Source organism: Chamaea fasciata, unplaced genomic scaffold, assembly GCF_029207755.1.
Source record: "Chamaea fasciata isolate MVZ Bird 193981 ecotype frontalis unplaced genomic scaffold, bChaFas1.0.hap1 SCAF_3, whole genome shotgun sequence".
Taxonomy (NCBI): Eukaryota; Metazoa; Chordata; class Aves; order Passeriformes; family Sylviidae; genus Chamaea; species Chamaea fasciata.
The window spans coordinates 36,972,703-36,999,523 of NW_027094088.1; the positions used below are offsets into that span (position 1 = coordinate 36,972,703).

A 26,821-nucleotide genomic window follows, 5' to 3' on the forward strand; every position below is an offset into this window, starting at 1 on the left:
TAATGTGCCTAAGTAGTGACTTACATATGTGCCTTCAGTTATTTATTGATGTTTATGGATCCAGTTCCCATGGCAAAAAGCATGTGAAACACTCCCAAGACCTCCACATTTGGGGAGTCAACAATGGTTCAAAATGAAATATTTTCTAAGTTCTTCCACATAAACAATTACCTCTGATTATCCAGCCAGCTACTAGAGCTGATGATTACTACCTCTTGGTGCTAGCATGCTCCCATTTTGTTGTTTTGTGCTGCAACCCCTGAGTACTGTGCAGTCTGCCTGCCTCTCCTTCCAGCACAGTGCAGCAACTCGGAGACTACACGTACCCAGGTGTCCTTTCTGCTCCAGCTTCTGTGACTGCCCTGGCTTCAGGACATGTGCTTGGATTTGAACAACCACATTGCCATCAGGATGTGTCTGGAGGGTATTGGATGCAAATATTTCAGATGTGAAGGGGTGCCATTACTGCCTTCTGCCATGAACCAGCGTCACTTTGCCATTATTACTCAGACTGTGTCTCTCACTCTGAGGTGCCTTTTGAAGCTTGACTGGTTACTGGCCAGTTTGGGGTGGTCACAGCTTCTATGCAGAGTAGCATTTTAGGTGTGTGTAGCCACTCTCCAAGCCATTTTCATTCAGACAGCACATAGGAATTTTTTAGCATGTGGTTGATTTATCATTATTGATTTTATAATTATTAGGTGCCCTTGGACACTCACTCTCAGCCCTGCCCTTTTGTTAAGGAATTAGCATATCAAACCACAGAGCTGAAGGTGATAACACCACACCCTGCAACAAAGTTAAAGTTACAAGGACAGGGACTTCTCGAAAATTTTACTGGGGACATGAAATAAAGATTTCTGAAGAGAAAGCACACGGTAAAAGACTCTAGTCTTTTAACCATACTGTTTCATGAAACGTTTAAACTTGTTAGAGGGGGGAGAACTGATCCCTCTCCCTGCTCCAATATGTGATAAAAATACTGGGAGTGTGTGGGGAGTGTTAGCCTTCCTAACAGTGACCAAGAAGGAACTGATATCCTGTTGGCCTTCTCCCAAATTCTTGGTATTAATTCCAAAATTTAAAGATCAGGCCTGAGACAAAAAACTCTTGGAACCACCCCCAGCTTAGAAGTTCAAGTATCAAAAATAGTTGTGTAAATTATCTAATATTAAAGGTAATGTTAAACTTCACAGAAGGAAAGTATCACCTCCAAGAACACACTTGAAATCATGGATGATCTGCTTGACTCCTTGGGTGCTGAAAGATTGTTGTATGAACTTTCCCCTGGAGCCCGATTGTCCTTTGGACGATTTTTGGACGCAAGAGGTGCTAGGGGGAATGAACTTCATAAAGGGATATTTACTAGATTTTTGAATAGCAGCTGCCCCTTACAGGAGTTTCAGCATGCTTTCCTCTTCTTTTCTTTCTGCTCTGCCTGCTAGATGGAATCAGGAACAGAAAGGTACCCTGATTAGACCAAAAGAGGAAAAGTCCTAGTGCGGTGGTCCTGGTCGATGTCTTGAGATGCAGGATTGTTGTCAGAGTCTAGGTAAGTTTCGAGTCTTTAGCCATTTTTGGGGTGCTTGGAATTCCTGCTTCTATGCTGCTAGGTGAGGTGGTGCCCTGGCCTGCCCCCAGACCCGCCCCCCCCAGCCCTGGCAGAGCTGTCAATCAATCAATCAATCAATCAATGACATGGGGGGCTGGTGCTAACCCAGCCTCTGGCTGGCCAAGCAACTGGAAGTCTCTCCTTAGGGGAAAGGCCCATGGAGGCTTAATAGATGGAGCACAAGGGCAGCACATGGTCTTGACCCTACCAGCTTCCTGGCGTTCCTATCTCACCCACAGTGGAATCCTAGGAGGTGGTAGCTTTATGTGTGTTTTTCTAAATCTCTTCTGTCTTTCTGTCTTTCTCTGTCTCTCTCTTTCTTATCCTAGTTCTCTTTTCATGGAACTTTGTGGGTAACATGAGATCTCATAGGTTTAAAGGTTACTAGGTGAAATGGGCTGAGTAAGTGCCAAGTACTAAATTACTGCTAAGTAATGCTATGATAAGTGGTTTTATGTTGAATATGGTGTAATATTTAATCCTTTTGCCAAAGTCCCCTTATTTTCTATGTTTTTGCCAGTAAACTTTTGTGTGATTTTTCACCTCTTGAGAGTATCTGGTTGGGATTTCTCTTTGGGCCAACTAGTGCAACGGAACCTTCAGTTTAATTCCTGGATTTAAGTATTTTGTGGTGTAAGAGAGGTGAAGTAGGAGCCTTACAGCTGCTGTCACATGCAACCATGGTTGACTGACACAGGTACAACACGGATACTCAGTAGCAATTGGTCAGCTTGGCTATTGCTTTGCAATAGCTGCTTACACTCAGCCAGTACTGGTATTTATTTAGGATTCCTATGAATTATTACATGATTTTTAAAACCAGTCATAAAACCATACTTGGAATATTGTTTCTGACACAGGGACTGCTTTCCAGAAAAATTAGCCTGCATACAGATTCAGTGGAAAGCCACTGCATTCTTGATCCAAGAAACAAAACCACGAATTCAGACAAAACCAGGCTTTGATGGCTGGGCACAGTCCAGTCCCCAAGAGGTGACTCCGTATTGGACAAATCTGTCCTTCTCTTGGCAGACCAGACGTCCTCCAACTTCAGCCTAGGGAGGAAAAGAGAGTAAAAAGTAATTCCTCTAGTAATGGGGACACTAGGCATGCAAACAGCAAAATACTGGCAGGAATAATATTGTAGCTTCAAAGACTTTAAAACGTGACTGACAGAAGGACTGTAGAGAAAGAAGGTGTTTTATTAGACCTGCTGGAGTAAAAGAATTGGAGGGGAATAAAACCCTTATCTCTAAGCATTCCGACCATGCTCTTGGTCTGAAGATCCACCAGTCATGGATGTGAGTACATCCCCAGATCACTGTGAGGTCAATTACACACACAAAAATGGAATTTTCCTAATTTTCCACATCCCTTATCTACTTGATCTGCACAAAAATAATTTAACTGTTTTAATGCTGTTCCTTAAAACGCAGGTATAGCAGGATATGAATACCTATGTCTGATGATTTTTGACTCTATCAGTGAATGCACTGCCCACAGCCTCCAAGTCCAGGCAGTATGTTGCAGGCTTTGCTTCACATGAGTGGGATATTCACAACACTGGGCTAATATGAGTAAGATATTACCTTATACAATTTTCCTGCTATTCTGGTTGACTGTGTGAGTTAAGAAAAAAAATGCTGTATGTACCTCAGTTCTCAGGCTTCACGCAGAAACGTGGAGCCTCTGAAACTATTTCTGAGCCTTGAAAGTCCATATTATATGCCTTTACCTGCTTATAGGCAAAGTTAGATTATTTGTACCCCACAGTTGTCTATGCTTCCCAAAATAAATTCACCACAAAATTAATGATTTTTAACACTTCCATTCGTAAATTCAGAGTGATTATATATTCATATCAAGGAACTTCAAGCTAAACATTTTCTGCAACATATTGCAAATGTCTGAAAATATTTCAAGGTTTTTGCTAAGTTGGTATCAGTAAACACCTTCATGAGAGAAGCATATTTCAGCCACCCATTAGACTGAAAGAGCAACTTTTGCTTCCAAGGACATTGCTACAGGTACTTTTTTTTCCTGCTGCATATAAGAAGAGCAGACAACTCAGTTTAGGAATGTATCTTTTGTTCATCCCTGTCACCTTCCTTTGCAAAATAAATAACTCATGCAAAGCTCCACTATACTTTAAAAAATGTCATACCACTTTGACCAATGTGGACTATTTATTAAGGAAGTAACAAAACAGGACAGAGCAAAACCTAATTTATTTAATTTTGCAAAACAAAGCTGCCTGTGAGCAATACAAGCTAAGGTCACCCTCCTGGAAACATAAAGCACAACACAACCAAAATTCTTATAATAATAACAGTCACATATTTCAACAGCTAGAGAAATACTAGAAATGTCTGTTTTCCTAGTGTTCACCTAAATGAGAAAGACATCCTTCAGAATGCACTGTAAAATGACATAGACTACAGGACATATATTAACTAAAGAGGACTTGTTGCAAAATGCAGCAGTACAGATCTGAAAGCTGCAGGAGGGATGTAACTTTTATATTGCAGGCCTAGTCAATGTCCTGGTTTTGGCTCAGACTGAGTTAATTTTCTTCTTAGTAGCTGGTACACTGCCATGTTTTAGGTTTAATATCAGAATAACTATTACTTATATTAATAAGTAATATAACTATTATTTATAGTAATATTTATTACTATAAATATTACCCTGATATTTTGGTTGTTGCTAAGTAGTGCTGGCTCTAACTCAAGGACTTTTCAGTTTCCCCTTCTCTGCCAGTGAAGAGGTACACAAGAAGCTGGGCAGAACCATGGCCAGAACAGCTGACCTGGCCTGGCCACAGGGATATTCCATCCTATGGAAAAACATGCTTATTACGTACACTGGATGGAGCCACTAATTGCTGCTCAGGGACAGGCTGGGCATTGGTCAGCAATTGTATTGTGCATCACTTTTGTTCCTTGGGTTTTATCCCTCTCTCATGTTTTGATTACAATTATTGCTATTATTGCTGCTATTATTATAGTTACTGTACATCATTTTGTTTCAATTATTAAACCATTCTTATCTCATGAGTCCTACTTTTTAAAAAAATTCTCCTCCTCACCAAAGAAAGGATGGGGGAATGAGTGAGCAGCTGCATGGTACTTAGTTGCTGGCTGTAGTAAAACTGTGACACTTAAGAATAATTTTGATAGGTTGCTATTTCCTTTACCCACAGGCTCTACAGGAGGTGATGCTTATAGCCAGCTGTTACCAGATGTGGTGGGTGTAGCTGGGCCAGTGTTTTGTTCCATCATTCCAGGGGAGGCATTTGGTGCAGGCTCTTGGGTATAATCGTCACACCTCTTGAGATTGCAGTACTCCCATAACGTGTTGGGGTCAGTGGTGAAACACCATGGGCTGCTGTCACCATCTGGGTTTCTACAATAGTTGTCCCTCAAATCCCTGCACAAATAAAAGTCAACAGTTGTGCTGCATAAGACTGGAAGTAAGCATAGGAATATCTTGACGAAAATATGTCCTATGTACATCTACAATGTATAAATAAATAGATTTATTGTTGGTTTTACTTATGGCCAGATATCCTATTACCAGCAAAAACATCTGTGGTTGTGATGCTAGTGAAGAGTTGTATTTCACATGAGCATTGCAGTCTTGAATATATTTATGCATAAGGAGACAATTCAACTACTGGCTTATGCTTGGGCTGTAATATTTCAATGTACTGAGTACCTAAACAATTGCCCCATATGGCAATTATTTTAATTTACAAGCAGGTGTGTGTAAGCATACACAATTGTCAGAATGTGTGATTTAGTAATAAATATGCAGGAAGATTCGTACTATGGGGGGGGGGGATCTTAGGCTTTTCCAATTTTTTTAAAATGTCAAAAGGTTAATTCTCATGTTCAGAAGAATGGGAAGCAAATGCTTCTGCAATTGATCCCCTCTTACACCCCCAAAACCCCATTTCTACTGACTTCAGTGAGACGACTCCTGTGTCTGTGCTTGCCAGGGCATGGGGGACTAGAATGTCTCTTTTCAATAATTTGGAGAGTTTCAGTATTTCCCCATCCTGAATCACAGCACAATCTCAAAATAAAAAAGAACTGAAATGCTTTTTCTCTGAATATGACAGAACACATGAATTCCACATTTCCCCACCTTGATTTTAGTTTTTTAAAATGTTTTTGAAAGATATCATCCTCTCTGAGGATGTTCTAGTTTTTTGATTCCGAAACATAACTGAAAATTTCAGATTATTTAGGGTGACAGCATAAAAAGGGCAAAAAATTTGAAAAGTATCAACCTTCCTGCTTATAACCCACTAAGCATGACGGATTTCCTCACAATTGCTCCTGTAATTGTAATCCTGTTGCTTTCCTGCCCTTACTAAAAACTGGCACATTAGTGATTTTGATTAGCTTGTCACAGGTCCAGTCATTCCTGGTCCAGTTTTGTAAGTCTCAAGAAGATAAATCAAGGGGAAATTTCAATGTATGCGGTTCTGGGTGCCCAATTCCAACTGCAAAAAACATTTAGTTAGTATTTCTAAGCATGACATATCTGACTGTGTATTATGTATCATAAATGCTGTGTCCTCCCCAGATGAAATCATTAGAAAGACCACAGCAAAAAGTCTCAAATTCATAAACAAAACACGCATTTCAGTAGATGCCTTGTCTCTAGATGCAAGTCTCCTGGTGTTAGTTGCAGAAGATCAGACTTAAGAGTAAGGGACACAGCTGTATTTTACTCAGAATTTAGATAACAAGAAAACACCATTCTTATAAATGAGACTAACAGAAAACATTCTTAGAAAAGTTCTCTTTTATCAATATATTCCCTAGCAGTTTTTCAAAGCACAGCTGTGCAAAGATAATACAACCAGCAATAGTTCTTGCCAGAGGGAGCGAGGAAAGGTGAGATAAACGTACGCGTCTGGGAACATGTCCGGGGTTTTTATGTGCCTGTGTGGGAACATGGAGCTCCAGGCCTGGCACTTCTTTCCTGATGCAGTGACAGAAGTTGTGCCACGGTAACTCTGGCCTTTGTCTCGGTAGCACTCCTCTGTTAGGGGAGCTTGTACAGGCACATCTGTGGCAAACAACAGAAATCTTTGGCATTGTGATCTTAATGTTCTTACAGAGCAGGCACAAGAAAGCCTCAAACACACAGGATGACAAAAATGAACGACTCGTTTATGAAGACAGTATCCAGTGAAATCATCACACCTGCAGCAGAAGAGCATTTCCAAAGATACTGAAAAAATTATCACAGTTTTAACGTCTTAGATGTTTTACAGTGAAGGGTTCACCAGTTAGTTTCATTTTGGCATAAGTGAACATGTCAGCATTAAAGATAAGAAACTTCCCATGCAAAATCCTCAAAGATTAGATACTGGTGATTTTGCCCATGGTATTTCTCAAACAGGCATTATGTTAAACGTCAGTCTTTCTATTATCCTTTTGATTGTGCTAAGACTTTTGTGTTAATTTTGTGCTTAGATGAATGAATGTTTAAATGTGATTTTTAATCACAAACAAGTCCTCTCTTTGTGGCTAACTTCCAAAAATAGGAGTTAATTTTATTTAGCAATTTTGCATCTCTTTAAACCTTTTCATTTTTCAATGAGCTTGCTATAATTGGTCTACCTTTGGGAAAAAAGGAATATAAAAACATAAATATCTTTCATCCTGTAATTCTTCTGTTGAGTCAGCTCGTGTTATGCATCCTTCACTGTATTTCCCTAACCACTGAAAGTTTAATATTTGAAAGATTTTGCAACATGCCAGGCAGACAAACATTAAGAGTGACAAAGTGACTGAAAAAAAAATTTAATACATTTCCAATATGAAACAATAAATCTTTCACTGTTTTAAAGTACTTATCTCAAGTACAGTCCACTACTCATACCAGCAATTCCTTGTTCTGTCCTGTCACAGGGAGGAATTGTGCAATATTCCCATCTAATGCTGCTGTTGGTGGTGTAGCACCAAGGCTTCTTCTCTCCATCAGGGTTTCTACAGTAGTTTTCCTGTAAGCCCCTTAAAACAGGAAACAGGAACACTGACTTTAAACCACTCATAGAAATCCAGAGGAGTTATGTGCATGACTATTAACAGCTACTGCACGCAGAATTCAACTCAGTGGTGCATTTATTATTTTTGGAAATTGATCATCGCAGGCATCACTCCTTTGGAACTAATCAATGATCTTTGACTTCACAGTCTAAATGCTGAAGATATAGGAAAATGGCTTTTTCCAAACTGGAAAAGCCATTTTCCACCTGTCTAGTTGGTGTGCCAGTAGATGCTTAGCCAATTCTAGGAGAAATTGACAGAGCCATTCGAGGTACACTCATCCACATGGGATCTTTGGTCCCCAGAAGATGCATGGGACTAGTGGATTCCTCATCTTCCCAAGGCATCTCGTGAACCTGAAGAATTAGAAATCCTTAGTTCTGTAAACATTACTTTTGTGCTAAATTTAACTATACAGGGAAAAATCAAGCTTTAGTCAAAGATGTTTCTCCTAATTGCTCTACATATAAAAATCAGACTAATTGGTATAATCATACTTCTTCAGTTCAATCTTCATTTAATGATATCCCCTTCTCCAATGCTTACACTTTCTGTTCTTGTTGTTGAGGTCAAGATGCAACAGTAAGAGCTGACTTCAAAACAGAAGGCACTGATATCCCTGAGATTACAGTAAGAAGCAGGCAAGGCTGGATGTGAGAGACTGGAAGTGTGTATGTAGGAGCACTGGTGCACGCTGCTCTCTGCCCTGTGAGAGTGGACAGGGTTTCACCTCCCTAGGAAAACTCGCAGGATCAAACTACACCTGGCCATAAGCGAGGTCAGTCCCCACTATTCCTGCACATTGGTAATGCTCTGCAAACCCAGTTCCTCTGACCTTGGAGCACAAGGATGCTTTGGAGTATGTTGTCCTTGGAGCATCACTCTCCAGAAGAGTAATGAATTGAAAATGTGCCAAAACACAGCCAAGAATTTTTAACATAAAAGTAGTGAACCACTTATAGCTCTGCTGTGGGATGTGGAGGAGAAAAGTGAGAAAAATACATGAGAATAGATAGGGAGGCAAAAAAAATGAAGAGCAAGACCTGAACAGAAATAATGAGCACTGACAAATAGTGGGAATTACAACTTAATAACATAAAGGAGGAAAACTTGTCCTCCTCTTGCCTCTGCATCTGGATTGATAGGGAATAACTGTTCTTTGGTACTTGTTAGGATGATGAGGCTCAGCATACTTGCAGGGATATCTGTCAGGAATCCAGCCATGTTTGTGAGGAAACTGTGTGTTCCAGTGTTGACAGGCATTCCCCGATTCCGTGATGGCTATCCTTCCTCGATAATCTTCGCCTTTCCCTGAAAGACACTGGGAGCCTAGGCCAGACACTGGTGGGGGTGTAGCTGTAACAGGAGAAGAAAAAAAAGAAAAGGAGAGGGAAGGGGAGGGCAGAGGAGGGGAGAAAAAATGTGGTAAGTAGTGCTGTCAAAAATATATAAACCTCTTTGTTTCTGTAATGTTGAAGTTGCATTTTTTTTTTCTTTCAACAGAGGTTACACTGGTTAAAAGCCATGACAAAATCAAAGAGGACATTTTTATGGACCTCCAGACTGCCAGATGGATGTCCTGTGTGTGCCCTTTTACAGCAGCCAGTAAATAACTTTGCTGGTTTGATCCAGACTCTGTGCCTGCAATCCCCTGAGAACAGAACAGGAAAGGCAGTAAGTGGTCTTGTACAGTCTTGTAAACCCAAGTGAGTTGGAGTACAGTAATATAATACACACAGGTAGTGTGGAAGGGCAGAAAGGACCAAGAAGAAATTGTGAGAGAAAGCAGAGCAGCCTTTGGAGCTGACCCTCTGGAGTCAGAGGGACAGAAAGAACAGTGAAAAAAGAAAAGTGAAATGGTCTGCCATGTAGGGAACAGCAAAGAAAATAAGAGGAATGATCAGAGGCATAGAACCTGCACAGGGCAAATGGAAAATGAATTTACATGCCTATAATACACAGAATTTCCCAAGGACATGAGTATGACCTAAAAGGTTGGTATGTTCCTTAAACTTTAAGTTTTAAGCACGGGATGGAAATGCTATGGTAACTGTCACAATTTATCATACGGAAATCTATAAATAGTTATTCTGCCCTCTGTAATTAAGCATGCTGAAGAGAACTACATCTAGCAAACACACACTGCTGCTTAGAGCACTGGCAAGTGCAGATACATAAGAAAGCAATCTCTAGAGAGAAAAAACACACAATTTCTTTTTCTCGAAGTGCAATCCGCTTCTACAATTGGGAATGTTACCCCTTCAGTGCCTTGGAAATATCCAGATTTAGTGTGCTCAGCTTAATGGGTTACACTAGCTGACTGACAAGTCAGATTTTTCTCCTGAGGCCTGAATTTATTTCTCAGGATTCATCCCTCGCTAAGAAAAAGGCAGTGCTGGCCATGCAGATCAGACCCAGATTAAATATCACAGTATGGCCACATAGTAATTTAGATGATTTCTTTGAGTTAGCAGATCAGGAGTAAACTACCACCTGATTTAACCTCAATGTCTTGCCTCCCAGGTAAGTTGAAAAGTAAAGTGGTTAAAGGCAAATTATGGTTTACCATAACATGTTTGGCCATATTGCACTTTGTGACACCTTCATCCTCACTGACCATGCATGATTTTACATAATAGAAGTTTAATGAGAGATTCTGCTTATTAATGTGCACTTTCCCTGCTTCACAGAGATACCTCTAGGTTATTTAGAACCGTGGTTTCTTGTCTTTTGCCTCCCTCCATAATTTTAATGAGCTACCCTCTGGAGTGATCTCAGGAAATCAGACTCACTGCAACGAGGAATGTTGCAATATTCCCAGCGTTTATTCGGGTTGGTAGTGAAACACCAGGGCCGAAGTTCACCATCAGGATTGCGGCAATAATTCATCTTCAGATCCTTCTCTGGATAGCTGCACATTGAAAATGAAGGAGAGACTTGTGAGTCAGCAAGGGCCACGTGCATGTGGCAATGAGGCTGGCTGCAGGCAGGCTCTCCCAGGCTCTGTGGGAATGAATTCGGTGCTGAGTGTCACTCACTGTTTCAGGATAAATCCGTGCATATGAGGCTCTTGGGCATCCCAGCGCTGGCACTCCAGTCCAGACTCTGTTCTCGAAACTTCCCCGTGGTAATCCTCGCCGTTACACTGCATGCACTCCCCTGTAGGTCCTAGGCAGAAGGAAAACAAAGCAAGGAACACACCAGCCTGTTCACAGAAGATTATGCTGAAAGGACAAGTAGGGTTTGCTCCAGCTAGCAATGAAGGGAATTCAGAGAACCGTGCATTGTGGCCTGGCCCAATTAATAATGCTTCAGGAATATGTTTCGTTTGCAGGGAGGAATTTGTCATGTGTCTGTATGTACTGTTAGCAATGGGAGTTCAGTGTGTTACACAGCACTTGGGTCAGTCTTTACTCTTGTTACGAATAAATAAATTACTGGTGTAAAAGCAATATAGTCTTTATTCAGATCATTGCAGTTCTCTGCCAGTAGAGTTAAAAGTAACAAGACAGATGAAGATAAAGCAAACAATATCAGCAAATGATTTAAAAAAATTGTTTTTCCATATGTGCAAAATAACTTTGATAATTCAAGCCAATTAGGAGAACAACCTCTCTGTTGAAAACTTCTTAAGTTTGATTTAAATATTTGAAAAATCTGTAAAAATTAAGCACAAAAAAAGCAGCAGGAATAATATTACCTACTTGGACAGCCCTTCTCTGAAAAGTAAATATACCTTCTCCAGTGTGCATGACCTGGTCCTCACACTCTGGGATGGCACAGTAATCAAATCTCTTTGCAGGATCTGTTGTGTAACACCACGGTCCACTTTCATCTGCATCAGGGTTTCTGCAGTAATTTTCTTCCAACCCTGCATTGGGGTATTTTTCAGGTGTATATCTGTAATAGTATTAAAATTCTATTTTAATGCCAGTACTTTAGTGGCACAGAAGGGAAATGTTCAACTTGCTTAGCTAGCTGTGATTTTTATTCATTCACAGTAAAAGTGAGAGAAACAGATTTCTCATTGTAATCCATAAATGAAAACTGAAAAATCATTCCTAACTACAGTTATTAGTAGCTTTCTCCCTAGCCCCAGTTGCCAGTAAGAAGTGAGCTTACAGCCTGTAAGGACAATGACAGTCTCAAAGGATAACTGTTGTCTTTAATGTGTGCATCCACTTGATCTAACCAGCTCACTACAACCTGTGGCTCTGTCATGTGTTTCTCTTAAAGGAGCTCCTTTAAAAGTTGTGTATTTCTGGAGACTATTCACCAAACATGACTAGGTCTTACAGAGATCTGAAGCAAGTAACACTAGGCCTCTTCCTTCAGTAATCTTCCCAGAGAAGACTAAATTACTTTTAAATGATCTGAACAAGTGTATGCAAGTGTATTTAATTAGAATAACAACAAAATAGTTTTTAAAATAAAACTTCAGCATAGATCAGAGGAAACAGGACCTCTGCTTCCCCACTTGCTTCAATGAGCCCTATGGTAGCCAGCTTGAGAAGACTCTACCTACATAGATCCATTTAGCCCTTGAATACTTTTCTCAGTTTTGGGGGCTTTTTTTTTTTTTGGACTATCTGTATGGCAGGTAGGGGGGCCCAGAGTTGGACAGATACCACTTTATACAGAGGAGAGCAATTATGACCCCACTGTTACCAATAGCAAAAATCTTCATCATGTTGAGAGAAGGAGCATTTAATCTGCTTAAGACACCTCACATTTAGACACAACTTCTCTAGCTGACAATGTGTCTTTTCCTTACCCAGATCATCGCAGTTCTCTGCTAGTAGAGTCAAAAGTAACAGGAGAGATGAAGATAAAGCTGTTTTTAAAAGTCACCTGCCAACAGGATTTGATAACTTGCACTATAAATCTGTATATATATATATGAAGATGAGAAAATTTGGAAAAGGTTCAGAACAACAAAAAGAAATGTAAATAGGGATATACTTTGGTTTGTGGGGCGTTTTTTCTGCCCACTTCTGGCACGGAATACCCCTCTGAGTCTTGGCTTCTGTTCCTCTGTAGTCTGTCCCAATCCCTCTTTTACACTGCATAAGGTAAACTGAAATGGAATCAAATTTGTTAGTTCAGTGGTGTTACAGCATTCATTTCCTGGTACTGAATATCTGCAGATATAACTGAAGCTCATAGGTACATGATGAACCATGTTTTACTCATGCTTTGAACCTCTTGTGCCTGCAACATTCTATAATGTATTTTAAAAGAAACTAGTTACAACTACTAGGCATCTAAAGAGAAAAAAATCTGAAGCATTGTTACAAAGCTATAAAATCAAGTCAAGAGAACAGCTATATCAAGTTTTTGATACCCAAAAAAATGCATGCTTGTACTATCATAATAGCGGGATCAATAGGAATGTCTTTCACCAGCAGCTGGAGATTCTTGGAAAGGCACTGTTCATTAGCGCATTTGCAGTGTGGGTGTCATCCAGCTAGCCCTTTAAGCCAGAAAATAGTTATCAAAATACACTCATCACATAAGTGGCCCCCAAACCTTTGATTCATCTTAACCTCAGACTCTCCCAGGTATTCTAGTGGGATTCCAAGACAGAGAATGAAAATCATGTTGATGGTCCTCTTATTGGCAACAGGCACTTAAAAAATCTCCAGTTATTGAGGCCAGTGATCTTGATTTCCCCTTCCTTTTCCCCTTTCTTGTTTGCACAGGAAGAATCTCCCCAAACCTCAAAATATAAAATGGAAATGTTGGAGCAAGGACAGGAGACCAATCTGCTAGGAAAAAATGAGTTCCTCCTAAATTATTTTAGCACATCTAAATAATAAAGCTGGACACGTCTGACACCTAGGAAGAGGAGGTGAAGACTATCTAACTGTATCTGGGAAGAAGACAACAAGTAAGTTCCCAGTTCAAATGGCACATGGAGACCACCATGGATCTTGGCCTTGGTATTGGATCCTTCCTGGACAGCATTTTTAGTAATGTGGCTTCTTCCTGTTTGGCCCTCAATTTCTCAATTAGTTTTCTGCCCTATACAGGAATTTGCTCCAGCACTACAGCAGAGAACAGAAGGATGTCATTAGGATAGGCTTGATGAATAAATATGTAACATCTCACTGTACACATACTTCTCTTCTCATAAAGAACTGTGTCCGTGCTGGGGAATGCCACTGTCATTTTAGCATTTTCAGCCAGTGTTAAACATTGTAGCTTTGTCCTGGTGAATAGGAAAGCCCTGTTGAAATTGAGAAGGAAGCAATATTGACATAGGAAGCAATATTTTAAATTCAATTCAAATTATTCAACTAATAACTATTTTTCTATCAATTACTAAGTTGCTAGCACTGTCTTACATTCATTCTTATCTTTCACATAGTGCACTCAGTACTTTAGACATTGCATTATCTATTACTCTCAAGTGGCTCACTTATTCAGGATGTATGACCACCTGAATAAATTCTTGTGTGGGGAACTAGAAACTAGAAATCGGCAAAACATTATCAACAGCATCCTAGCTGCTCAGGTTAGTGTCTGTCCCTACAATGAATTAGAAACCTTGCACTCTTGTGAAACAAAGCAGCATCCACCTAAAGAAGCTCAAGCAGCTCTCCATGTAATGTTAGATAAGAATGGGAACTTGAACATTTACTATAAAATGAGTAGTATATTGTAAATCCACTCTTTTCTTGATCTTGTGGTTACTTATGGGTGCAGATAAGTCACAAGCTAAAGGCATAGGCAGGGGAGACACTGCTGTAGGCAGAGCTGCAGCAGAATGGGGATGTTGGTTCTGAGTCAAGGTAGGAACATATCACTGATATGCAGACATCCACAGTGGCGCAGTTTTAAGATTCAACAGAAATTACCTGCAGGTAAAGTTTCTTTCAGCATCACATTTCTCTGCACATTCTTTTTCATTATTTGTCTTGTAAAACTGTTTGTTTCGAGTAAGTATCCAAACACCATCTGTTCTTAAATAGTCATCCAGTACATCTCCTTTCACTAGAAGGAAAGGAAAGGAATCAGACATTACAAATGAGAATTCTGCAATTAAGAAGATCTCTGGATTTCAGTCCCATTTTCCATGTAGCTTGGACAGGTGAGGACACAATTTATTTTGCATAATTCTAGTTGAAAGATGATAAACTCTGAGGTGATTTCCACCTCCTGGCAGAATCCCAGATGAATGACTGCTACAGAATGTGTGAAAAAAAGAGGCAGAAGAAAGATGCAGAGGCAATTCTGATTAGAGTTATGGATGAGTTTGAAGCTAAAAGCAAAAAATGTGAAACAAAAGTGAGGGGGAGCAGAGAGAGAGACTAAGTGGTCAAGAGGAAGAGGAAGTGAAGCGATACCCATATCAAGGTTTTGGAGAAGCATGAGTTAGGTGGATGGGAGATTATGACATGTCATGTTGGTTGTGCAATCGCTGCAGCTTCATTGGTCACTGCCTAGTTGTTTGTCCCAAGATGTCCTGCTCTAGAGCAAGAAACCTCAGTCACAAACTTACTATATAGCCTTTGAAAATACCCACCATTGTTTCATTGTAATGGGTTGAGCAGACTTAGTAATGACATTGTCAGGCTACATCTCTGTTGCAACAAATTAACCCAACATTTTAAATTAGTAAATCAGTTAGCATTATTAGATATGAAAGTTACATATGCATAAGATTTATATTATGTACCTGCTAATACATCTAACACACCTCTAAAATACTGTTGCTCACAATGGAGTTTACCATCAAATTGATTTTTTTTCTTTTTATGTCTATAAAGAGTCTATGTTTCTGTTCCTAATTTCTACAAGAGTTTATTTCCATCTCCAGCATCAGGTTACGATGTTGTACAAGTGATATGGTTTAATTATTTAATTTTTTCAATCTAGATTATTATTGACAGATGCAGGAAGTTCATAATTTTGTACAGCATGCTCACAGGAAATGTGAATCTTTCATTTATGCACTCGTATTAGGGCTGAATTCACTGCAGCATCACTCCAGTGTTACTAATTCCCATGCCATATGGGCCGTTCATCACCTACCTCCATATGACACAGATTCACTCAAAGTGTAAAATATTTGGGCTCTAATGAAAGTAAGATTATTAATTGCCTGAGGGCATTTTCTGTGTCTCTCTACAGAGTTGGCTCAATGGTATAAAACCTGCATGTCTTAAGAAATCCCTGACACTGAAGCTTCCCATATCTAGTCCTACTGTTACAGCAGGACTATGCAGAGCACCAATAGCCTGGCCTACTCATTTGTCCTGATGGATTCAGTAAACAAGTGCTTCCCTCCCTGATTTTTTTCCTAAGTTAACTGATGCCACTGTTCCAGGGGACTAGAAAAAGAAAATACTCCTTTCCAAACTATATTTACTCATCTTAAAACTCTGTGTTTCTTCAAAGAGCTCTACTTTGGACACTATTCCTTTTCAGTGACTGTAAGAAAAAAAAATTATTACAGTTGGATTAAGAATGAATACATGGAAATTTCGATGATATGCACAAGCTAAAAGGCAACATAGACTGGCAGGAACTTAGATAATAGAAAAGAAAAGGTGATGCTGGTTGCCTGAAAAACACTGCAAAGTGTAGACTCAAGAAAAGAAAATAAGAGATTTTAAATGCATCAGGGAATATATTAGTCTAACTAAAATCCATATAAACCCAGATATTGCACAGGATAAAAGAATATTCAAATATATGCAAACAAACAAATGTCTTCATTTCCATATACAGCTTTCCAGATTTGACCAGTACTAACCCAGAAGACGTAAAAATTGGCTTTAAGGCAGTTGTGGACCATCACCTTTGGCAAGTCAGCGAGAGCTGATAACAATGAACAAATAAACCCCCCCTCTTTCTCAGTTGTCTTTTATAAACTGATACATTCATACAGTGATAGTCTCTGGTGTTCTGACCTTAAGTGTCTGAACTCTTAAAAACTCATAAAAACTGTACTGATATATATTTATCAGTACTTTAAAAAAGTCATTTAAATGCCACTCAATTATATGTAATTTCAAAGTACAAGAGAGTATGGTATCTGATTGAAATCTGATTGGAATATATACTACACATGGAATATTTATTTACAGAATTTGTATATAAGTTTGAAATCCATATATTACCATCAGTGGAACACCTATCTTCTTTTGGAGTAGTAAGAAAGAATTCTGGACAAATTCCTGAAGAAGGGAATCTAGGTTACTGGGGAGTAAATTTCTACCTACTGCCCTCAGGAAAACAAGGGAGAACATTTTATTGTAGATGTTTGACAACAGAAAATGTGAAATTGCTGAAATATAAAGGAGTCTGTTAATTTTTCATTTTGTTTTAAATATTTCATTTCAAAGCCTTAAAACTCCTATCATAAAGGATGAAAATCAGTATCACTGTGCTTAACAATGCTTGTCAGTAACCACAGCTTTACCTTTATCATTGAATCCAAAGCCTGCTGAAATTAGAGGTAACTTCTCACTGACTGCTATGGGTTTTGTACAAGCCTTTGACAGGCTTCTTCCCAAGGGTGCCCCCATCTCTGGACAAGGGAAACATTTGCCTGGGGCCATTAGTTGCCCATGCAGACACCAAGGCTGCTGCTTTTCTGGTGTTGAACACAACCTTGGGACAACCACAGCTCTCGCTTTATTCGACAGCAGCTCTTTCTGACCAGCAAGGCCCAAATCCATCTTTGTCCAGGGAATGAGTGACACATCGACTTAGGGACCTACCTTCACCACATGGAGCTTGCTAGTGTTTGGCCCCAGTCTCACCTAGGCAAGCAGAAGGCAAAGGACTCTTACCTGAGCTTAACAAGAAAAGAAAGAGAAAGGCAGCTTTGCTAATCCTCATTTTGGCCCAGCTGGTGGCTGCTGGAAGTTGTGTGTGCACAAAGTTTTATTGACTTGTGCTGGAGTGAGGCAGCATCAAACAAACAAGGCAGGAGGATTAAGTTAATCATTCTCCTGTGCTGTGCCCCCCTTGCCATGGTGTGGCTATCAAAACAACCTTGAATTGGATGGATTACCAAATCAGGCTCAATAATTTCTACTGGATACTGGGAAATGTGAAGGCACTTTCTTCTTTCGTGGGTCATGTTTGTTTTTTTTTTCCTCACATAGCTTGGCATCACTTTGTTAAAGTAAAGATGAGGATCATAGTGGTGGAAGATGAGGATCACAGTGGTGGAAAGGAATCCATACATCTAATTCTGTATAGTCTTGGGTATTCAGTTTTAGATCTCAATAGTATTTCTAGTCCGAGACTTGGACTGCTTTAGATTGGAACTGCTGCTGATTTATGCTCCTGTGAAAGTCAGTCCCCCAAAACAGACCCTGATAATGCTAACTCTGTATCAGAGTTGTTTTTAACAGACTTGGGAGGCATAATTCACTTTGATTCAGTATATGATGTGCCTTTGGCATCCAGGCAAAGCTGCTGATATCTCAAATCTGCCCAGACCTCAGGGTGTATGCAGGGTGCCCCATGCCTTTTAGCAACATCTGTCATGTCTGTCATCCCCATGGGCCTCAGCTAAGGCAAGCCAGGCATTCCCAGTCATAGTACCTTCAGGAATTTCAACTGGTTTGCCTGGCCTGTCAGGGTAGCCTTTAGCTGGGTTTGGGAGGGCAGATGAGAATGACAGATGGGAGGAAGGTGGGAGTCCTGCATATTCCTCTCTGTGCTGGGAGTCACTTGGGGTAAAGGCAGCAGTCAAAAGGTACATGCCTCCAGGGCAATGAACAAATAAAACCAAATGCAACCTGGGCTCAGGAGGCAGTGGGGAAGTGGCTTTTTTGTGGGCTTTTTGCCTCCGCTTTGTCACACTGCAGAGGGCTCTTAGTGGGTAGCCAATGTGTAACCTGTAGTGAGAGCAGGCAGGAGTGACACTAGTAGGAAAACAAGTCTTTGGTCATAAGTGTTTTGTGGTGAGCTGTATCTATATGCCAACACATCCACAGCTCATCTGCATCCCAACCTACACAGTCAGTGTTTGAGCATATCATTCAGCCTGTATCATATCTGGCTGAAGGATATTCCTACAGGGATGTTCCTGCAAGGCTTCAGAAAATCAGTGGCTGAACAGAGAAAACAACCCAAAATTTCCACAAAGACACTCATGGTAGAAGCAATCACCACTCATTCCTGCTTGGCCAGCCAGCAGGTCTGTACACTCCAGCCAGTATGTCAGCACATGCATAGATGAATCCTGGGGACACATGGCTGTGGAAGAGGCAGGCTGTCCTCATGGAAGCCAGGAACAACTCACAGAGACGTTATGGGGACACGAATGGGAGGAAGCAGGACTAGAGGACCATTTGGTGGAGGTGGGTAGAAGGGCATGCAGGATCTGAAGATTTCCTAGTTTGATACAGCAGAGAAGTGGGGTCACCAAGAGATGCAGTGGGACATGATAAGCAGGGATATGATCTGCGGGGAGCCAAGCCTCGCTTTTTCCATCATCAACAACACTACCTGTTCTGGTCTCATATAGCAAATACCACAGACTACAGATGCAGAAGTCTGAAACGACTCTAGATCTGCTAGCAAATGGCATGGAAATGTCTTTTCTCTTGGATTTAATTTAAATCTCAGAACAATCAAAAGCAGAGAGAATTTTATGCCCATGTTCTGATAGCAACAAATAAAATCACATCTTTGCTGAAGAGCACGATGCTGTAATTCCACTTCACGTTGTGTGAGATTTTCTGGAGAACTGTGCTGACAATGTCCAGAAGGGTGCAGCAGACGATAGTTTTTGGAAAAAGTGAGTGACACTAAATCCCCAGCATGAAAAGAAGTGTCAGACCGCACTCACAATACTTTGTCAGGCGATGTGTGTCCACAAGCTAGCTCAAATTGCAGCTAAAGCTTATAAGGAAATTTGTTACATGCAAATATGCTTTGCTTTTCTTTCTCAGCTTCCCCTTTTCTTTCCTACCTTAATACAACAACTTTCAAGTTGGTTGGCTTGAACTTATGTAAATAGGTTCAAAAGCTTTATTTTCTCAATGCAATGCTCCACGTAGGAAAGACAGTATGCAAATGTGAAATACTGATTAAAAACAGAATGAGAAAGAGTGAGGGGAAAAAAGCCAAATGTAATATTATCACTGCAAGGTACTGAAAAACATAATAAAAGTTATGATGCAGTGAAAAATAGAGTCACCTCTTTGGAGCAGAGAAAACTCCACAGTTTTGTGAGAAAATCGTATAGATTTTATCAAAATTAGGAAAATTAGAAAGAGAAGGAATTACTTGATTGAAAAGAAAAATAAATATTGATAAAACAAATTAGTGAGAGTAAGTTCAAAATAATGTTCTTGAAATTAATTTGGAAAAAAACACAGAAAAAGAGGTGAACAGTAATAAAAACATAAAAAAATTTTGAATGTCCACTATCAAATTATGAAATACTTTCATTAGGCTCTCAGCTTGGAGAAAGAAAGATTTGTACATGCTTGCTCATTCTATACTTTTTCTAGAGAACATCATGCAGCTCTGCTGCACTGGCTTGGAGTGTGTATTTTCTTTGAGCTGAGCAGAGGACTTGTTATTTAATCACAGTGCTACTTCCAGCCACTGATTCACTCAATTCTATCAGTGGAATCAGAGGGCTTCTAGACAGGCCTTGTGTAAGTTTTAATCACCTTGTACTCGGCATTGATGAAGCTGCACCTCGAGTGCTGTGTCCAGCTCTGGGCCCCTCACTACAAAAAGGGGACATTGAGGTGCTGGAGCAAGTCCAGAGAAGGTCAGAAGAGCTAGGGAAGGGTCTGGGACACAAGTCCTGTGAGGAGTGGCTGTGGGAGCTGGAGGTATTTAGCCTGGTGAAAAGGAGGCTCAGGGAAGACCTGAAATTTTGTCTGGGGAGGTTTTCAGATCTTCATGATTAGAAACTTCAGAAACAAGTTTGATAAGCATCTGACATCCAGATGTTTATCAAACCTGTTTCAGATGCTTACAGACATTTTAGATCTGTACATTTTCTTACACCATGATGGTTGAACTCAATAATCCTTTTCATTGCCTTTTTCTTCTCATTCTGTGAATTAGATTTGTGACACCTCAGCAGTTCCTCAGCATCACTATAGAGGAACTCTCCATCAATAATGCTTCCTTCTCTGTAGAATGGCTTTTGCACCTTCTGTCTTCCTCCTCCACTGATACACTCAGCTTAACATGAAGGGAAGAAATGCATACCCAGAACTCCAGACACATTCACTTAAGAGTTGGGCTTGATGACCCTTGTGGGTCCCTTCCAACTCAGAATATTCTGTGATTCTTGAAATACTCACGTTCCCACAGCACTGTGCCCATCACCCGCCTTGGTTATATCTACATGTCCTGCTCAGGGGGCAGGCTGCAGTTATGTGCTGTGGGTCACCTCTTAGAGCACTTCGGTTTCCTTTGGGAAAAGTACAGCACACTGAATCCTTGCCCCAGGAGGACTGACTGATCAGAATAACTCCCTTCAAAGAAAGAAAAATCTTTTCCAAATCACTCTGGGAACACACAGAAATCTCCTTTCTCAAGACATCTCCAGTATGAGCCTAGAAGCAACATCATTTCATTTAAGTGACAGCTTCCTCTGCCCCAGGGGCACACCAAGCACAGTTGGTTTGACCCTGCTTTTCACAACATAATTGCAACTTCTGGAGTTGCCTCACCTTGACAGCTCTGTTGTTTTCAGCTGGGATGCCCCCCAGCTATGATGAGAAACGCAAGGCAGACTTGTTTAGACCTGATCCTCGGCCTCTGCCAGTTCTGCAGCTGATGAGGGAGACTTTGTGTCCTGCTGGCATCCACCAAACTGGGCTCTGGCTCCCACCCAGCAGCTGCTTTTCTGCCTTAGGCTCTCATACACCCAGCACCACAGGCATTACCAGCATATTCCCAGCACTGCTGAAAACTCTTTGCTTGGAATAGCTGGATAATGAATTATCAGATAATAAAATGCTTTAGGAAGACATCTTGACAAAAATGACCTTGCTAAATAAGAGACTGATATTCACTTTAGTTTATATGACCCTAACATATTGGTATATGAATGAGACCCACCCAAAGGACTGAGTATTCTCATAAAGTGTACTCAGAGGAATGATGCCCTTGTCCACAGTCATAAACAGCTGGTTGTCCAGGCCTAGCTCCTTCCAAAACTGAACATCTCTATAGCTTTTTACCTTTGAGGAAGGTTTGAGGTACAGGCCTAGAGCTCATTTCCTCCCACCATTGTTTGTTCCCGTATTTACTTCCCCTGTATGCGGATACCAAGAACTGAGTCTTTAATTTGAAATGTAGTGCATATACCCAAGTTTGTGCCCTTTCCTATACCAATTGAAGTAGAAATGAGCCCCCAGAAACCACCTAATCACTCTCCCTTCCCTTAAACAGAATCAACTCTATGATATCCTTCCTGACTGCTGCTTCAAAAACCCCAGGTTAAAAACCTCCCAGGATACCCTTCTTAGGAAAGCAGCTAACAACTATCCTTACTGTCAAAGGCTTTCCTATGTCTAACCAGGGTTTACAAAACCCTGTAAAGGGTTTTGCCTTAGTATAGTTCTTTCATATCTTACAGTATGTGGGAAATTAGCAAGGCATCAAATAGCAGAATTGCAAAAAAATAACCCAGAATACTACAAGTCTCATAGTTTCTACTAGTTCCTCTGCATGGATAGGTTAGGTTTACATAATATAGCCAATATAATGGCTGGTTTTTTTGAAATGCATTCAGACAACTGGATGCAATACTAAGTTTGAAGTATATTCAGAACACCTCAAGTAAACCACACATAAATAATACACATATTTAATATAAATATAAATTATTCATATTATTTCCATATTAATGATAAATATCAGCATTGCTAAAGGAAGAAAGCATATGATGGTAGTGCCTCAAAAAACGGTTTGATAACAAGTATCTGAGCTGACATTATTGTGATGACTACTCAGAGTGTCTCACAGCCTCTACAAGACCACATTCTAATGGCCACTCCTGACACATGTGGCCTGAGACTCTTCACTTGTGCTCCAGTTGTACCAGCCATGCTGCTCCTTATCCCAGCAAAGCTTTCACACCAGCAGTGCAAGAAGGGCTGCCAGGGCTGCACCCCCAATGTTCACTGTGTTTTTCTTGTCTATCCTCCCACAAGTGACCCTCAAGCATCTTCATTTTAGCCACAGACAAAGCCAGAAACCTGCTGGTGCTCTGACATGTTAAATGATAAATCCCCTCCTGGCAGATGGTAAACCTCGGGCTAAGGGCTCACTTCCAGAAATTCAGTCCATAAAAAAGCCTGTCCCAGAATGACTTTACACAAGCAGGTCTCCTACCTCTGCTGTGACACATTCTCAGACAGGGAGCTTGGCAGCTCCTGCAGAGTGCTGAGATCTCTGTGCAGCCAGCTGGGATAAGGCTGTGCTGGGGGCTGCCTGAGCCAGACAGCCAGACACACCCTCCCTGCTGCTGGGATCACTGCCTGGAGACAACCAAGGTAGGAGCAGGGAATCACACAGGAAGGGAATCACAAACCCTTTCCTGATGCAAGGACCATGGAGAAAACAGTTTTGCTCCCTAAGGGACTCCGCATGGGTCTGTTCCACCTGTAGATAGGAGGAGCATCTGGGGGACACCAGGGCAGCCCCAGTGCTGGGCATTTGGAATGTCCTTGGGGATGGGGATGGGCTCAGGCCATGCAGGTGGGCCTGGCTTTGTGGGGCCCATGGCTGGTCAGGGCTGTGGGGAGGTGGAGACCAACCCTGTTGCAGCACCACATGTCGGCCAGGGCTGACTCAGTGTCCTGGACCATGGGGGAGCCCTGTGTGCCTGGGCAGGGACAGCCAGGGCCCGTGGTGCCTGACAGCTACAGGACAGGGAACTGAGGAAACAGGAGCTTATTTCTATCCATCTTGCACCCATGCCATCACTCAATCATCCCTCTCCTCTGCACTTCTCCCTAGACTGATCTGCCATTCAGCTCTGCAGGAAAGAGTCCAAGGTCAGAGGCATTTCTGTACAGAAAAATCTGCAAATACAGTTTCATTCAGCAGAGAAACTGAAAGTTCAGAACACCTGACTGCCTCTTACCTTTGCTCACACAAAGACATCCCCAACAAGGACCTTTTTTCCTGATTTTTCCTGTGCTTACGTCTACTGTGACTTTTCCTGAATGGTGCTGGGCAGGAAGCTGGACTAGCACAGGGAAAACTGGTGCAATCGCCTCTTACAGCCCTTGGGAAGAACTTACTCATTTTGTGGAGACATTTCACTGAACAAAGAGATAAAAATCTGCTATGACATCTATTAGTACGTGTTTTATTTGGTTTCAAGTAAATGTCAAAACTAGAAGACCATGAGAACAAAACAAGCTACAATGCTGGACAGTATTTCACATGCACATTGTATGGGCTACATAGCTCTACCTTCACCTTGTTTCTTTTGTATTCCTCAGGTATTATATTGCAGTTTATTTTTCTGTCCTAATCTAAGCTTCCCTGTGAGAGAAATCTCATTCCTTCTCATCTGAGAAGGCGGCTTCCCACCCAAACCTCTCCTTTCTCCCTGACAGATGTGGTAGTGATCAGCTGTGTATGCTGTAACAGGTCACTTGCCAGTGACTGAGATTCACCAGCACTAAATAAATACCAACAAGTCCAATGGCAACGTACATTTAACTTAAATGGACTGCCAGCAGTCAACTGAGAGCAGAGGTAGGAGCTAATGTTGTCTGGCAAAATTAAGGCAATATGCTATTTGTCCAATTGTAACTAAGAGTGAAGGGATGTCTGATGTCTTCAGCTTCTGCTCTCTAGCAAACCTGAGACTTAGCTTGTGTTGTTGGCAACCAGACTTTCTAGAAAAAAAAAATAGTACTCTTTCCTGTAAAGGATAAGTTTTTAGGAAATCACAAGAACTGAAACTATTTCACTTTTAAAACCACTCTAGAATACATGCCTTTGGATATAGTTCCTTTTAGTACCAGTCTTATTTTCCTTGGAAACAACTTTATTTGACAATAAATTCCTACAGCAGAAGCTACTGCCCTTAATATTAGGACATGCTGGCCAATCTGTGCTGTAATGAACTATTTTTATACTCTTCCCTTTTCTGACGTAAGGTCATGCCACGTTCTTCCCTGATGAGTTAGCAAACAACTTCTTAGCACCACGATCCTCTGTCCTCTGTGCAGCTGTTGCCCAGGTTCTCCTCTTGCTTCTCCTCTGCTTCTGGACTTTCAGACTGTCAGATTATGCAGATTTGTTTCTTGAGACACTGTGCTTTTTTTCACAGCGGAGACGGAAACAATACAGTCTTTAGCTCTGTTGCTTCTTGGCTAGAGACACTAGGAGGAGGTATTTGCGTATAAAAAGGTCTAAGTTGTCTGTCTGTTGTGAGAGTGACGAGAGATCTACCTACCTAAAGTTAGGACATGTCCAGAAAATGTCCCTTTGGACACTTACAGAAAATGTTTTCCTTTCCTCTTCCCTACAATCAAACCTCCATGTGTGAGAACACATCCAGGGACAGAGTGCTCAGTAAATGATAAAGAAAGCAGTGCAACCCCTCAACCATCTGCAAAACTTGCAGATTTAGGGACTTGCAAATGCCTTTTTAAGATTTAGCCCAACATTTGCAAATTCAATGCATACTTAGGTATCCTGGGAGAGAGGCCTTGATGTTCAGAGACATTGTGCAAATGTGATTTCTATTCTGCAGCCAGGCTTCACATTAACGATGCAAACAAGCCCACTTGATCTGGCAAGCTAGAAATGAATTTAGCTGTCCATCTTGGGAATCCTTCCAGAAAGCATATTAGCTTCAATCTAATTTTCACAGGGAAATAAACTCTTGCTTATGTTTGAAAAATATCTTTTCTTTCAACAACCTTACCTACTGCTAGAAGAAGGGAGAAAAGAGGGCTGCTACTAAAGCAGCATCTAAACTTCTGTTCACAGTCAAGGGTATTTGGTATTGCTATGATAATATGTCTGGCAAATAGAGCGTGCAGCTGGATCTGAACACTATTTAAAATTCAACAGCTCAGCTGTATGGCTTGTTCAACAAATTGTTCCTCACACTGAGCAAAAACCAGGCTTTTTCATCCACTTTTATGGTACACACTTCTAGTGGTCAGATTAGCAATTTATCTATGTACATCTTAAGCAAAAAGTCATAGATAAGCTATGGCCAGATCTTCTTCAGAAAGCTTAGATACCCAACATCAGTAAAAACATCCATAAAAACAGGGCTTTAGGAGTAAAGAGTGTATATAGAAGTGCAGCTTATCCTGGGCAGGGCACAGCCAGCACCTGCATTACTGTGTACTCTTCTGTAACTACATCTACTTTTGGGTATTTTTGTCACTTTAGCTGCATGAGAACAACGAAGGTGGAAAAATCTATCCATTCAATTATCTTCTGAAGATGTGGGAATCATTTTGAGAAATGAGACTCCTTTGATTCTGAGGGTTCAACCCCTTGAAAATAAAGGTGGAAAAGACTTTTTATTTTCTTGTTCATGCTGTAATGGTGGTCTAAGAACACGGGCAAGACAAGATTTATAGGTGGACTTGATATTTTTCTCTTAGATCAACTATTACAGTTGAAAAAAAATGAGACAAGTTTTGTGCACACAAGTCCTTCCTTGGGCCTTAAAGCTCATCTAATTTTTACAGCCATGCCAGCTGTAAAAATGGGTTGGGCCAATAAATGAAGTAGCAGGAGAAGCAAGAGATACACAGGGGTGAGCCAGAGCAGGTTGGTTCACACACACTGCAAGAGCTTGTTTTTTACTTTGAAGATGGCTTTGTTGTACAGGCTTAGTCAGAATACTAAAATATGACCTAGCTAACCAATTCCATTTTATAATAAATATGCAGAGATCAATATGTTTTCTATGATCCTGGAATTGTACATAATCTAGAAGTATTGAAATGTTGTTTTAATTCTTTTTTTCATTAATCCTCTGAGAAAAGCGGGACTGGCGACAGATTCTTATTTTCTCCTTAATGCAAGGGATCTCACACACAGAACACCAAACTGATGGCTGGATTTAATACAAAATTTTTTAAACAAGAACATCTGGTTGAAAGAGGCTAATCCCACAAAATTTCTGTTTAAGAGCAAAACAGCATTT

General features: G+C 40.7%; 1 protein-coding gene across 2 annotated transcripts in view; it reads right to left on the reverse strand.

The window, feature by feature from the left end:
* Nucleotides 1–2,579: 2,579 nt before the first annotated feature.
* Nucleotides 2,580–26,821, reverse strand: part of LOC136287668 (plasminogen-like) — a 52,628-nt gene continuing 28,386 nt past the window's right edge. The window contains exons 1-12 of one of the 2 annotated variants that reach the window (XM_066180420.1): nt 17,484–17,562; nt 14,541–14,676; nt 13,803–13,909; nt 12,643–12,757; nt 11,417–11,580; nt 10,719–10,848; nt 10,473–10,591; nt 8,874–9,036; nt 7,514–7,644; nt 6,535–6,694; nt 4,809–5,041; nt 2,584–2,667 (exon numbers count right to left, since the gene is read on the reverse strand). In XM_066180420.1, coding sequence (XP_066036517.1) covers nt 4,834–5,041; nt 6,535–6,694; nt 7,514–7,644; nt 8,874–9,036; nt 10,473–10,591; nt 10,719–10,848; nt 11,417–11,580; nt 12,643–12,757; nt 13,803–13,909; nt 14,541–14,676; nt 17,484–17,532 — 1,482 coding nt within the window. In that variant the 5' untranslated portion in view covers nt 17,533–17,562 and the 3' untranslated portion in view covers nt 2,584–2,667; nt 4,809–4,833. Of the gene's footprint in view, nt 2,668–4,808; nt 5,042–6,534; nt 6,695–7,513; nt 7,645–8,873; nt 9,037–10,472; nt 10,592–10,718; nt 10,849–11,416; nt 11,581–12,642; nt 12,758–13,802; nt 13,910–14,540; nt 14,677–17,483; nt 17,563–26,821 lie in introns of those variants that run through there. The other variant, XM_066180421.1, reaches the window with a different exon arrangement.